Source organism: Castor canadensis, chromosome 4 (genome assembly GCF_047511655.1).
Source record: "Castor canadensis chromosome 4, mCasCan1.hap1v2, whole genome shotgun sequence".
Classification (NCBI taxonomy): Eukaryota; Metazoa; Chordata; class Mammalia; order Rodentia; family Castoridae; genus Castor; species Castor canadensis.
The window spans coordinates 19,264,998-19,280,831 of NC_133389.1; the positions used below are offsets into that span (position 1 = coordinate 19,264,998).

Here is a 15,834-nt window from a genome sequence, read left to right on the forward strand (position 1 = left end):
CAGAGAATCCCAATGATCTAGTGTTATTTCAACTACAAGTTTGAAAATTCAGGCCTCCACATCTAAGTGCAGACCAAAAAAAGAAATGCACCTGGAAGGATCTTAGGTACCTCCATATTTTCCAAGAAATATATAAGAGTGAAGGGAAAAGAATACTTGGGAGACTCAAGCTGTTCACTCATAATCAAGATGCCTCAGCTGTACACAAAAGATTTCAACTGAAGTGAAAAGGAGAAGGGTGAAGTCAACTTATCTTTGAGGTATGAAACCCATGGCAAGAAGACAGATCTTTACTGGAATGAAAGCATAAGGGACCTAATAGATGCCAAGTTATTCAGCAAAAAATTCACAAGTGTCTGCTCTCTCACAGGAAGTCACGAAGAAATCTTGGTCAAAAATCCATTTTGGTTCTGCAAAACTTAGAGAAGAGGTTTCTTAAATAGAGGGACTCCTGCCACATGTCCATGGTCATCTCTACTACAGGTACAGAAGGCCTGCATTGACCTTAACTGAATTTAAGGAATTCAAGAGATGGAAGGCACATGCCTATCATCCCAGCTATGAGGGAGGAGGAGGTAGGAGGATTGTGGTCCAAGCCTAAACTGGGCAAAACCATGAGACTCTAGCTAAAAAACAACTAAAAGCAAAAGGACTAGGGGGTGGAGGGTGGCTCAAGTGATGTAGTGCTTGTCTAGCAAGTGCAAGGCCCCAGTACCTCAAAAAAAATTCAAAAATTCAAGAGATTGAAGTGTTATCAGGGTCTCATTCCACCTGCATCACAATTAAGCAAAGATGGAGAAGACAGGGTCATTCCTCGGGGAGAGTTGAAAACAAGCATTTCTGGGTTTGCCCTGTTGCTCAACCTTCTGGGACACACTGAACAAGGATCATGAGTCATGGCACGTCACTAATGGGATAATGTCTGACCAACTCCATTTAACTCACTGAAGTGTTCTACATTCTTTTGCACCTGTTATTTACTCATTTTTATCAGAATAAATAGTCCATGCTGAGATCCACATATTTTCAGGGGAACAGGGCAGTGAGAAGAAGGTCAGGAGCTGCCTCTGGGCCAAGTGTTTGAGGTGGATTACATTCAGACTACAGCCAGGCTGCAGTACACCACCTGTCTATTGGGCATAAAGTTCTCCTCCCATGAAACTTGGGTATCAGACACTGAGAAAGATCCATGACCAGGAGAAAGCAGTCCTCCTTCCCTGTGAAAGGGAGGAGCTGTGCAGCCAGGAAGAAGGCTGTGTCTTGGTTCCACACTAGCAAAGGATGGGGGGCAAACGACTGCAGCACATTATACCCAACACCATATATCATGTTTATTTTGATTACCAGACTCACTAAGACTTACCCAAACCAGAGAAAGCATCACTGAAAAACCCATTTTGCTAAATGACAATGTGTTTGGTTGAAGGTTTCCTCATTCTTTTCCACTCTTATTATTATCAGCAGTGTTACAAAAGTTACTTAGATCCTCAATAAAGAAATAACACTTACAAAACACTTCTAAGTAAGGAAAAAAAATACCTAGAAAGTGTGAGAAGAAACAAAACACATGAATACATGTAATAATGTTGAAACGGAAGTTTTTAGCTAACAAATTAAGACTGAAAAAGTTAACGCATTCTAAAGAGATACAGGCATTTTAATACTTTAATACTAGAAAGATAAACTATTTCAAGTTTTGTGGAAAGTAATATGGCAGATATAGCAAGAATATTCAAAGAGTTAATGGAGCTTTGATCCATCAAATCTGTACCTAAGAATTCCAACAAAATAATCAAAGATGTAAGCAAATATTAATTTGCAAAAATACTCATTACAGCATCATATACAGGAAGAAAAAGTTAGAAGCAATGTTCTAGCCCAATAGAGAAGTGATTAAATTAATTATGGTAGAAACATACACTAAATTATAAATCATTGAAAACAAATTTTCAAAGAATATTTTTAAATGAAAGAAAATGATCATGGTAAAACATTAAGGAATAAGCTCAAACTAAAAACGTAACTAGTTCAAAAATATATATAAAAGTAACTAAGAAAAACATAACTAATAGTCACTCTCTCCAAATGATAAACTTATGAATTACGGTTATTTTCTTCTTTATAAAAATTTTTTTTCTAAATTTCCTCCTGTGTGGAAGTACTTTAATGAGTGCAAAAATGTTATAAAAATGCCAGTAACAGTTACACAGAGGCTTCAACTATAATGTACTCTTCAATGGGGCACTGACCCTATAATTTCATGGCCACTGAAACCTCACTAACAAACCCAAAGAGTTTCACATATTTTTCTTCTACCTAGGAAACTGCCTGAAATAGATGACTACTGAGGGTTTTTGAAACATATATTCCAGCCCTTAAAACCTACTAAAAAGGCATGCTCTATATTTTGAAATTCAGCACTTGTCAACAATACTGGTAATGAGCCCCTTCCTACTCTTAAATATGTATGATTTTTCAACAAATACAGGAGAATAATAAGTCAGATTACACTCAAATGCATTCTTACACTAGTTCTAAATAGATATAAAATACATTAGAATTTTATACTTTAGGCATATTCTGTGAAGCTGTTCCAAAACAAAAAAAAAATACTCTTGATGATTTTGTTATTTGGAGCAACTAGTGGCTGTGTAATGTATTCACCTAAATAAATTGGACATGTGTATATATACACACACAAAAGAACATAAATGGTGATTATTCTAAGATGATCTGAAATGCTGAAAAAACTTTATGAACAGTGACACATACACACACGCCACCTCTAATTCCTGAAAGGAGGATTCTAGTGTACCCTTTCACAGATAAGAAGAAATGATTGAGCCCAGATTCTGAACCTCATTCTGCTCCCAAACCCACGGTTTCCCCAGAAGTACACTTGACTTAAATGGTGCCATTTAAGTGGCCAGATTCAAAACAATCCTAAGATTAAAAAATAGAGAACAGCTAAAGAAAGAGTGGGTATAAACATACATGAATTACGTACATTATGTGTTATATATACATGCATGCATAAATGCTTTGTAGCCATTAAAGTGATATCAGTGACAAACTTGACACAGTCATCTATGCTATATTTAAAGATACTGTTATTACAACTACAGAAGCAAAGAAAACTACTGTTAAAATTATACCAAATACATGTCAAATATATACTTGATATATATATACCAAATATATAAATACACAATGGTATTACTATACTGGTAAGATGAGGAGTGATTTTTTTTTCTTCCTTTCATCTCTATTTTCTGGGTGACATAGATGTGTCGCTATTCATCTAGGAATGCTAAGACTGAAAGGTAATACAGTTCCGATGTGGCCCCAAATAAATGATAGCGAATAGAGAATTTAAAATTAAAAATACCATGTACACATCAATGAAGAAGGTAGTAAAAAAGGTATTTACACCATTAACAAGCTCTAATTTAACAAGTAGTCTCAAAGAGTCTTTAAAGAAAGTCATGTAAATATACTAAGTAAAAAGGAATGCTAGAATTTTCTTAGTTTAGTATCTATGTTAAATATCGCATTGGTGCAATAGGCTTTTTTGTCTGAGTAATATCTCTTTACCGGTCTCGTGTCAACACAGCATATTCTACAGGAAGTTACAAAAATCAACTCAAAGACCTCTATCCCCATGCACATGTATGGGTGGGAACAATTAAAACCTCCTTACTTGGAAGAGAAAAATGCTCAACTTCCAAACCAATTAGACAAGACTGTGCATGAAAGGATATCTTCTAAAAATTTAACCCAGGAAAATGTGAGCACGTGCACACGCCCAAAGCCACAAGCACACACTCAGGGAGCATTCCACTACCTGGAGTGGGGAGGGGGAAAGGTTGGGGAAGAGTTTAGAGGGAGTTTACTGCCTAACGAAAGTGAAAACCCAAAAGTAATCGGTTTAGAATAACAAGAAATGAGTTCCTCGTTTAGAAATAAGTTAACAAAAACTATCGTGAGCACTCCTCAAATAATACAGTAGATATTATAGAAACCTTCAGCCAGATGAGAACGCTGTGTCAAGTACCAGCTTCCATCTTTCATCATAGAGGAGGCCCATGTCCTTGCCCAATATTTTCTTTTAGGCTCCTACTAACAAGGGAAAACTAGGCTGGCTGACATGGACCACAGTCTTTAACAATACTTTATACTCTAGCAGAAATAGGAAATTTGTGAAGTCTATTAATCATTTAGGCACAAGCAATGTTATCACATAGAAATCTTGTGTTACTAATCCTACAAAAAAGATGAACTCAGTGAGATTTATTATGGAACGACTCTGATGTTCCATCAGCCTCCATCATCTTGTGTGATAATGGGTCTTTCTTCAAACAGTCAACTTTCCAGAACCTTCTGAGGGCTGTATTCCTGCCGTCCCTTGCCAGGATCTATTTTCTGATGTTGTTTGTTCGTGAGACAGATGAGCTCCGAAGTTTCAGGTGCCTGTACGAGAACTCTATGGCATGTGTGCTGGGAGGATGCAAAGACAGAACTGCTGGTCCTACACTCTGCCATAGTACCTGAGGTACTGAGGAAGGCTGGGAGGTGAGGGATTCCTAGAGCAGATGGTCTTCAACTGGGCAGGCAGCAGAATCACCTGCAGGCTGACATGACTGACAGGTAAGATTCCTGGGCCTCAGTCCTGAAGTCTCCAATTCAGAACCTCATAGTTTGCATTTCTAAGGATTTGCTTGTCCGCCCACTTTGGGGACCACCTGTGGTCCCACCTTTTCCTCTTTGTTTCTCCAGAATACAGCACAATGAATTCATTTATCTCAGTATTTGGGACGGGAGGGAGTTAGAGGCAGCTCCATCACTCCGGGTTACCAAGGACTCTGCCTTGACCATTTGACACCATCCACATTCGCTAAGGTCATAGGGAGGGCAATGCAAGGCTTACCTGTAGTTGCATTTATCATCCAGCACCGTTTTGTGTTTATCTCAGTGGGAGTGGAGCTGGAGAGGAGAAAGCAGGATAAAGGCAAGCCAGGTCCTGCCTACTTAAAACAACATTGGTTGTCTAATACAAGAACAATTAGGAGTACCCTGTAACAATAAAAGCCTGTCAGGAATTCAGTCCTGAAGGAAATAAGACATAGAAAAACTCTGAGACATGAGCCCATCGGTCAGTCTATTTGTTCTTACAAGAGTCTGGTGGGATACTGAGTTACCAGACCTGCTCATCCACTTCCCTCCTGGGTAGAAAAAGTCAAGCCGACTAGAACTTTGTAAAACAAAAATCCAAAGACATACTCTTAATTGTTTAATTATATTATATTCCTTTTATAACGTAGCTCCATTCATCTCCAACTTGCAAAGTAGGTAGCCTAAAACACAGAGCAAGACCCATGGTAATGGGAACGAGTATGGGAACAGACGTGCAAATTAATTAGTTACTCTCCTGCAATCCTGAAAGTCAGGTCTTTGGCTAACCTTGCATGTCCTCATGACTGAGAAGATGCTGTTGGGCAGACAGAGGACATTGGACTTGATGTCAAAGCAGAGTCCACACTGAGCTGTGTTGATCCAGAAAAGAGGGCAAGTCCTAAAGTACAGAACTGTTTTGAAGTCAGACTTTAATAATTAAATAGGACAAAAAAGTTCATTAACTCTGGAAGAAGCAGCCTTTCCCTAGTACACCTTGCTTTTACTTGGAACCAATCTGACTATGTCCTTAAGAAAAGAAAAAATTTAAACCCAGAAATAGACATCCACCGAGGGAAGATGACAAGGGGAAGACGACCAGGTGACTGAAAAGATGCTTAAGCCAGGGAACACCAAAGTGTCGCCAACCACCACCAGCAGCTAGAAGCGCAAGGAAGGAGTCTCCTCTCCATCCCTAGGAGAGAGCCCAGCTGAGCTGACATGGATCTCAGACTGTTAACTTCCAGGACCTCCCAACAATTCACTTTTGCCAGTAGATACCCAGCTCCTGGTGCTTGGTTGTGGTGGACCTAGCAAATTATTATTCCATTAAAGCCAGGTTTTATCAGAAACCCTCAGTGACAAGTGTGTCACTGAGCTCTGGCTTTTTCTCATCTGAGAATGATGGCTTGGTAATTATTCCAACTGTTACATAACATCTCCAGTGGGGGCTGGAACAGGACCCAAAATCAAATGTCAGTATCTGTGAGGCTATATGCATGAAGAGCTAAACCAAATGCTACCCAAAGAGCCCAGAAATACTTTCAAGTCCATTCATGTCAGGATTTGCTCTCAAACGAGTTTCCTAATACTCCCATAAAGATGTTTCCAGGACCTTATTGCCTTTGGAACTGCTGGTAAGGGACTGAGAACCTGTGCAAAGTTGCAGAACACCTCATGTGCTCTTAATGCTACCCTGCCCAGCCTGCTATCAAAACCACAAGACTGCCTGTGAACTCCTAGAATTCCTCAGGGAATCAAAAGAACAAAAGTGTTCCCTCCAACTCTCAGAAAAAATTATTTTTAGAAATTTTATCTTCAAGTTCGTTAAAAGTGCAAACAAACCTCAGACACCTCACCTTTCCACTATGCAGAGTACCATGTCACCACAAGATATCTTAAAATGGAATTTAAAAAGAGAGGGAAAACTGTGTTTCACAGTGCTATGATCAACACACAAAGGGCCAGTTCTGATAATGCTCCACACCCACTGCTAGAGCTGAGTGTCACAGGGTGTACATTTTCCCAGTTAGGCAGGTTAGTATACAGAATGTCCTCCCATAGGTCCATAGGCCACCAAGAAGAAAGGGCATAGATGAAAGGAAGCCCTCGTCAGCATAAAAAGCTTGGTTGACCCACTCCCAGCATGAGCACCAGAGTCTCTCACCATATTGCCAAAGTTGCATACACTGGGAATGGCTCCTGGTCTCTGACTTACCCAAAAGGATGGACATTTGGGTCTCAGTGGTTTCAGCCTGGTTAAACGATAGGAATCTGAGGGCATTTAGATCTTTGAAATTCTCCCTTAGGTGAGACTTCTCCAGAACCTAGTGTAGGCTCCATTATCATTAGTAGGGTATTGGTCATTCACACACACCCCCCTCAAAAGACACATTTCAAACATTACAAGTTTATGCTACTAGATGACTTTGCTTTATGGACACATCTGTTTCTTCCTGTCCCCGAACCACAGAAGAAAGCGTTTTAACTAACTGAAGCAAAAGCACAGGGCAGACAGATCAAGAGCTTTGCAGGGAACAAAATGCACCTGTCTCCCATAATAGCTGTAGAGGTCGGACCTCTGTTATATTTAACGAACAGAACACAGGGTCCTTCTTTAGCGTTTGCTCTATGCTTTAGAATTTCTACTAGGCAGCAAGTAGAGCACCCAATTTAACTCAGTTTCCAATAGCAGCCACATCTGTGTAGTTCTCCAAATATGTCAACCTAGTATCTTAAAAGCACTCAGCCCACTCAACTCTGGTAGATCCTCCACCATTGTTACATGTGCTCTTAGGCTTTCTCCCATTACCCATCTGAGTATTCCTCATTCTTCCAGGCTCCAGGCAGTCAACGGACACCTTCCTAATCATCTTCTCACAACAAACCAACCCTTAATAACCAGCTTCTCCATTCTCTGAATTCCTACAGTCATGCCCATTTAGGCCACTCCTCTCCGTTGGCTCAGGTGACTTTCCGTACTGTTTACTCCTTTTGGAGCGTGTAACTCTTAATTCTCTTCAACTAGCTGCAAATCACCTAAGACCACTGTGTATGTTTCAGGCTTGTCTGACTTTTCTATGGAACCCTGCACAAAATGAGTCCTCGCGAAGTAGTTCTTGATTGTATGACTTCTTCCCATTCAGGAGAGGCTAGCTTCTTTCCAGGGTTACACATCTGGAAACAAGGCCATGTCCAGGTTGCCAAAATGTGGTGGTCTCAGCACATTCCTTTCTTGTCGCTTATGAATAAGCACATGCAGAATCTGTCCCCAATGTAAAGCTCACTTTCTTGAACCTGCTTCGCTTCCTTCACTTTCCCACAATGGGGAAACCCTCTCAGGGTTGCTTCCCAAAACATCATGAGATATAAGCCCAGGTAAATTCAAAGAAACAAGAGGGAGGGGTGCTGGGGGAGTTACACAGTGACGCACATTTCAACCATGCTACCCAATGCCAAAAACTGAAGTCATGGGCCACTTTTCCTTAACTAAAATTATGAACATTTTAACTGACCTAGGAAGTTGACATACCTCTTTGGAGGTAGGTGGAGAAAACTGACATAGTTCTCTAAAGGACTCAAGAAATATTACAGTTTGAGGACTCCCTTATGGAGAAAATAATACGACAGTTAATTTCTGAAACCTTGATTAAGCTGCCAATACTTGCTTATAAATTGGAAAGGAAGGTCACATTAAAAATGGATCCTAGCTCACAATGAACCAGTACACATTCCTTATTCCAGTTGTTCTCAGTATTGGTTTTTATGCCTATGTAAACTGCAGCTGATGTTTATCAAGCCTGAAAAGATTCCCTTTCAAAATAAAGATGTGTGGGCCTCAGTCCACACACCAAACAAACTCTGACACGGCTTTTAACAAAGGCAAACGACTGAGAAAACATTCATTGCAATTAACCTCAAATTTCTGCAGAGCTGCCATGGAAGGAGGTACTATTAAACAGTGACAAACGACAATTACATCAAGTATGTGCCACTTGTGGATGCAACAGGCCTCACCAGAGATATGCACTCTCTTCCCACTGGGTCATTCAGGCACAAGAAGTTAGAGCACTGCAGACAATGCGACTGGGCACATGGACTTTACCATCCTGTCGGGTGACACGTAGTGGCTATACTAAAGCTGCAGTTTAAGACCTCAGTCATCAGTGTCCTGGTGGTCTGCCTCTTTATAAGCAGGCACAGCACTCTGATCCGCTATGTGCCACCTAAACTAAGATATGGTATCTATGTAGGGACAGTTAGACATGTTAGCTAAATTCTGCTCATTAATTACCAATGAGATTTATGCACTGTATGTCCTATAGCCTGTCGTTTTGAGGAAATTCTAAAAAGTAAATAGATCCTATGGAGGTCAAAAGGAGAAGGAAGAACTCCCCAGCTTTTATATGATTGGTAGACAGTACAGAGTAGCATTCTTCCTGCACTTCAATGTGCACGGTAGTCACCAGGGGATTTGGTTAAACTGCAGACAGAACCCCAAGGACGTGCCGTTCTGAATGTTCCCATGTGACAGCAACACTGCTGTGTCAATCTTAGTATAGTTCCCTCAGGAAAGAGCTGCAAGTGTGCAAGAGTTCTCATAAAGAACTCAGACCTGGGAACGACAAAGTGACATGCAGGTGCTCCCCAAGCTTTCATCTGCAGCCTCTTTGCACTCTACAGCTTTGCCTGGCTGGGCTCATCCAGCCCCCAACCCCTCCATAGCCAGGGACACCCCATCCTCCGTGACTACTAACCACTGAGTGATGGCCAAGTCTGGTTGGTCTCCAGCAAGGACCTGAGGCTTGAGCTTCAGATAGGCATATGAGGCCTCCTTGTTGTCATCCCAACAACCCCAATTAATCACTTCAAGGATAAAATTCACTGCAATGTCTAGTCTCTTCTTTTCCATGTCTTCTAATGCAGTTCATTATTAACCCAAGTCTCTAAACAGAACCCATGGGACTCAGCCCCTGCATTGGTTCTTTGTAACCTACAAATAAAGTCCAACCTGTTATAGCATCCATGTGCTCAGCTCTGCCTCCAGAACCATCTCCCAGATGCTTTGTATATTTAGCCAAGTGGGGAGACTTTGTGACTTTTAGTTCTCAGAGCACATGTTTCTTTCTTTGCTGGAAATGTCTTGCCCCCGCCTGGCCTTCACATGACCATGAAGACAAGCTCAGTAACTTCCTGGTTCTCAAACTTAAATCTGTGGACAGAAGTCTGTTATATAGCAATCTTTCACTTATATGAAATCTTTCACTTATTTCTGCTATTGGTCCTTGCAAACAGGGAATGTCTCTGTCACTTGTGTGTATCCCATTCCAGTCACACAGTGAATCTTCAACACAGACCTGCTTTACAAGGTATGGTGCTCGTCCTACAGCAGGTTAGGCTTATGGAGAACGAGGATCACAGGGTAAATCTTAAATTTGGCAGACGCTGGGAAATATCATTATTTATACTGTGAAACTAGGCCACAGCCCTAGCTCTATTATTTGAAGGTGTAATACTCCAAAACAGGAGTAAGCTGGATAGATATACAAAAGCCTCAGTTGTGGTCCTTTGGTTGGTTTTTTGATGTCATGACTGAAACAAAGAAATCCAACAGCATTGGAGCAGAAGCTGAACGTGAAGGATAATCTGCTCTTAGGGAGTATGAACAAGAGGCAATTAATGAAGGATTATAGCTAAGTAAAACCACAGTGGAACATGTAACTACAGCATGTTGAACACTGAAAGCCAGAATGCAATAAGGTAGGAACTCCCACACTGGGTAAAAACACTGGCTACGTCAGCAAATGACTATAAGGAACTTCACCAAGCTATTCCCCTGTAGACGGAGGCAAGGGCCAAACTCCAGCTCTTAGAAAAGCATGAAGGAAAGTCTGGCAATTTAGATTTTGACCTCTAAGTAGTGAGAGCCACCCAGGCAATTCCACTACACTAATGCACAAAAGTGGGGTAAGACAACCTACAAACTGTTCATCTCCCAGGGCCCAGGTGTCTGCTCTCCGAATTCAACAAACATTCACTAAGTACCCCAATGTCAAGTGCCTAGAAACATCAGGGTCAAAGAAAGAGAAAAGTCACTATCCTTGTTGGGTTTATATCCTAGCAGGAGGGGACAGGTAGTAAACAACAGCAAATAAATAAGTGAGGTACACAGGGTATGGTGGTGGTACACACCTACAATCCAAGCACTTGGGAGGCTGAGGCAGGAGGATCAAGAGTCTGAGGTCAACCTGTATACAGAAGTAAGAAGATGACCAATACTAAAGAACGAAGAAATAGAAAGACTGGTGCTGGTGGGAAAAGGACCATGCTGGCCACAAGGGACCTTCCTGATCTTGTGAAATCTATTTTAAGCAACACCTTGAAGCAAACACAACATTGCCTGCTGAAGGGAGGCGAAGAACTGAACAAACAAACAACATTGTCTCTTTGACAAAGGCAGGATTTTTGTCCCCTTTAACAACTGGCCTGATTTAGGTAACAGAGCAACGTGACTGAGGTACACACCTCAGAGCAAGATGTGCACAGGTTAGTTTCCAACTCTGCCACTTGCAACTTGATGGTCCTGGATTCCAGAATCAATTAGAAGACACTTGAATACCTCTCATGAGGGGAGAGTTTCTTTTCCAGTAAATATCTTTTCATTCTCCTCTAAAACCAGTGACCATTTACCCTTCTAGGTACAATATAGTCTTCCACAGGAACAATACTTTAAACAATTTCTTAAAGCACATTTTCTTACCATTAACCTAGCATAAGTTACAACTCACTGTCAAAACCAGCCATACAGGACAATGGCAGGCACTACAGGCACAGAACCACACTGTGCTGTCCTATAAAGGCTTACCTACCCAAGAATTGTAATCTCTTTCCGTGACCGCTCTTCCTTATAGCTCCAAACGCTTTCCCTGTAAGTATATGATCTGTGGACTTGGCTCTAGCTCCCTGTGGCATGGATGGCCCAGGCCCTTGTGAACACTTGGCCTCTCCAATGGGAGTGGCCCCCATGGGGTTCAGTGCATACTTGCTGAATAAATGAGTTTCCCCTTAAAGGGTGTGTGTGTGTGTGTGTGTGTGTGTGTAGACTAACTAGGGCATTCTCAATTTGGAGCTTTTTATTTTGTTCTCTGCCCACACTTCTCTTCTCAGAAGCAGAGCTAAGTATAGATGTGCACCAGCATGACAGAAAAGGCAACTTAACAGTGACTGGGGTAAGACCCAGGATTAGGCACCTGCAGGAGGCCAGTGGAGAGGCCCCCGTTCTGGGCAGATAAGTGCCTGGGCAACTCCCTGCCCAGGGAGGGGCCGTGGGCTCCATCACCCACGCTGCTCTGCTGAATCTCACTGTGGGGTTTTTGGGCTTCTCTCTTAACTGGTTACTATTAAACTGAGGTGTTGTGTTTGTCACCAAAGCTTTCAGTTGTGTGTTGCGCTCAAAATCAAATTTTAATGACAATACCCTGCAAAGGGATGAATTCATCATCTCTGGGGACTTTCCTTGCTGTCTCTCTGACTCTTATCTTCAGCTTTTAGAAGCTTTTTGGCAGCTAAGTTCTTATACTTCTCCAGAAACTTAAGCGTCCCCTGGCACACCCATGACGAAAACTGCTCTGCTAGGGGTGGGGGACTTTCCATCAAGAAACAAAGGATTGGGTTGCAATGTGGCTCAAGTGGTAGAGTGCTTGAGGTTCTAGCCAGGGTTCAATCCCCAGCACCACAAAAGTTAATTAATTAACTAATTGATAGACAGATAGATGAATGAGTGAATAAACAAGGAATGAAAAAGAAACCTAAGTGCTTTAAAACCAGCTAATGAAATTAGGAGACCTTCTTTATCATCCTGATTAATCTTACAAATTGAGTCTTATTTGTCTTTGGGAAACAGCCTTATCAGTCAGGCCAATGCTACAGCACTGATACTATTAATGTACATATTTTTAAAATTAAAAACTTAAGTGAAAGTAAGAACAAAAGATTTTTTAAAATTATCTCAACACAAATTGACAAGTATAAGGAAAAAGGAAGTTCTCTTCAGTATTTAGCACAAGAGATGGCCACCAAATATGTTTAAGTGACTAAAAGAATGAGAAGACAAATTGTTTTCAAGCTGTGATCAAGGCAAGTGACTTAAACTACATATCCAATGAGTTAAAATATCATACAAATACAATACCAGACAGGACAGTGTCCAAAGACAGCAAATCTCTCCCAGATAAATCACTCACTGATGAACCTCACATTCAATTCTGCCCCTAAAAACCTCAATAAAAGAGGGCGAGAGAGAAAAAGTGGAATACATTAAAATGCCTTGACACCTGCCACCCCATTTCCTTTAGCAAAGTTAGATTTCCTGAGTCTCAAACTTGTCTACTTAGCATGGTGGATTGTGGCCCAAATAAACTCTTGATCCTGTTAATTGAGCTAAAAGGTTCAAATTTATGCACTGGCAAAGGTTCCCAAAGATCATGTCCCCAGGGTACTAAACAGCCTCTGCCCAAGAACCTGTGAGCTCAAGGCCTTCTGCTGAGGTGACTGGGTTTCCAGTCACGGGCCTGGGTCAGAGGAAGCTGTTTATGACTGTATGTGATCCTCTGCCCACAGCAGGCCACATGAGTAAGAGCAGAGAGCAACACAGCTTACATCACTGAAACGGAGCTGCCTTAAGTGGTTCTACTGAACCCACTAGCCTCTAACAGAGCCTGAATTTCCACTTAGTCTGAAGTCCCTGTGTTCACTCCCTCTGCTTTTCCAGTAACTCCCTTGTGCTCTTCTATTCTCTAGAAAACAAAACAAAAGCCCAGTCCTTTGTTTCTTGAGATGATGTCAATCAGAAGCTTGACTTTTAACCTTCTTCCAGTAACAGTTACTAGGATGAATAAATAGCTCCCATCTGTCAGCTGAGAGAACACTGCTCAAGATTACCTGACTAGATCTTGTGATTACTTGGGCTGATTGGGTTTTGGTGACCACAGCTGGGCAGGAGGGATGATCTGTAAGATTCAGATGCCAGGCTTTCTAGAAAGGTGGGAAATAAACTCAAGGGGCTGAGTTTCAGGAGAGCTGCTGGTGGTCATCTTCAAGCCTGACCCACAAGTCCTGCTTGGTAGGTGGAATGGCTCCTGGTTGCTGCCTCCTTGCTTCCCACTGCCCACCTGTGCTCCTAGTACACTGAGAAACCAGGCCAGGCACAAGGGAAGCACAAATATTTACTGAGGTGAGGATGTGTTGAGTGACCTCTGTGGAATTCTGAGCACCAGGAACGCAGTACAAACAGATTCCGAAAACACTGAGGGAAAACACGTGCTGCAGAAAGTGAATGACCTCAGAAACCCGGGGTCTGGGTGAGGGAGAGCTCAGCAGACTAGCTTCAGGGCCACCTGCAGAGAGGAAGTCCTCTCCCAAATAGCAACTTATATCATTATTACTCTGGGATTTCTACCAAGACTAAGGAAAGGGTGTGTAAATGGCTTACCTGTTAGTTGATTTGGAAAAGCCCTAGGAGATGCAGACAAATGACATAAACCCTGCCTGGAGTGAAATGTAAGAACAAAAACAACCCTCTATCCCAACCCAACCCTGACAACCATGAAAGCTACCCCTTCCTCCAACTGCCCTGAAGATGTTGTCAGTGAGTGCACAGGACTTGCCACTACTACAACCACCAAACAACCACTTTGGAATACCACATTGTTCATCTCCCCAAGAGGAGAAATTCCTAGTCCCTTTCTGCCTTCCTTCTGTATCTCTTTGTTACACAGCCACAGTCTTTCCCAGTGACAAAAGAAAGTCCACAGTGACAAGAGAACATCTTGAACATGTTTTAGAACCCATATTTAGTTGCAGTGTGACCCTCCAAAATGTTTTTAGACTAAAGCAGCTAAATTCTCATGAAAACAATAGCAATGAAAACTCTAAGAAGGCTACAACATCCATAACTGATCATCATTCCTGTCATTTCGCTTGTCTAAATAAATAAAAGGCGTTTCTTTTTCCTTCATGACTTCCCCCATCTTTGTACTCAGGTTCTCAATCAACTCATCCTTGTCCTCCTCACAGACACTTTTAAAGTCCTTTAAATGCCTTCTTCATTTATATAGTTCAGTTGTTTGCTTTTTGTTTATTTGACAGAATCTAAGTGAAACGAACGCAGACAATGTACTTTTCAATGTAAAATGAAGTATTTTATCAGCCAATAACTCAGATTTAGACTAAAGGCTTTGGTATTTCACATTGGTGATACATTTGCATTATTTTAGAATTCCAGTGATCTTAACACTTGGGGATATCAGGAATACTTTGTTGAAAGTAACCTGGCTCACTAATGAGAAGGTGTGGCTCACACGCATATTTATTTCAGGTTTTGGCAGTGTACTGATATACACTAACTTCTGAACTAACCGTTTATGAATCACTCTCAAATGAGACAGTAAAGAAACAAATACCACGTGTTAATCATAAAGCTGATTTGAGTGAGCTCATGAGTAATGATGCATGACAAATGACAGCAAAACCTGAAGAAAAATTTCAGTCGAATTAACGTTCTTGGCTTTCATTTTTGTTTTCACCAAAAAAAAAAAAAAAGTCATTTAGCATAAATCCTATCAGCCAAGGAAAGATTTCTATCGATACCATCCCAAACTTCAATATAAACCATAAGTCATTCTCCAAGCAAACCATCTCGTGACCCAAGATGGTATTTCATCTGAAGCCAAGCCCAGCTGGTGTCTCCCTTTTTTCCAGTGAGAATTCCTGGTCAGAAATACTCAAAGAACAGGAAGAAAAGCACAACTGCTTCCTCCCAAAGCACTGGTTTCTAAATCAGGGAACAACCTTTTTCCATGAATTTTCCATGAATACCAAAAGGCTAACAAAAGTAACCATTCTGTTTTCATTTGGGGAATGAAAATTATACATTTTTCTGAATAGTCAAGACAGAGAAGAAAGCTAAGAATAGAGAGTCAGATTTCAGATCACAACTCTTTTCAAGTTTCTTTCTACACATCGAGAGAGCAAAACTGATCAAACTGATCAACTATCACTAACCCCAAACATCGAGAAGCATTTATAATGGAAATTCCTGGCATGGGTTAGCATAATGTTACTGATACAGAAATAGTATTACAACCAAATCAAAGCCCGAGCCAG

General features: G+C 41.3%; 1 protein-coding gene across 7 annotated transcripts in view; it reads right to left on the reverse strand.

Moving 5' to 3' along the window:
* Positions 1-15,834, reverse strand: part of Nedd4l (NEDD4 like E3 ubiquitin protein ligase) — a 297,017-nt gene that overhangs the window by 143,281 nt on the left and 137,902 nt on the right. The window contains exon 1 of one of the 7 annotated variants that reach the window (XM_074069741.1): positions 9,429-15,795. The exons of 5 other annotated variants lie outside the window; for them this stretch is intronic. In XM_074069741.1, the coding sequence (XP_073925842.1) occupies positions 9,429-9,583 (155 nt within the window). In that variant the 5' untranslated portion in view covers positions 9,584-15,795. Of the gene's footprint in view, positions 1-9,428; positions 15,796-15,834 lie in introns of those variants that run through there. One more of the 7 variants, XM_074069744.1, reaches the window with a different exon arrangement.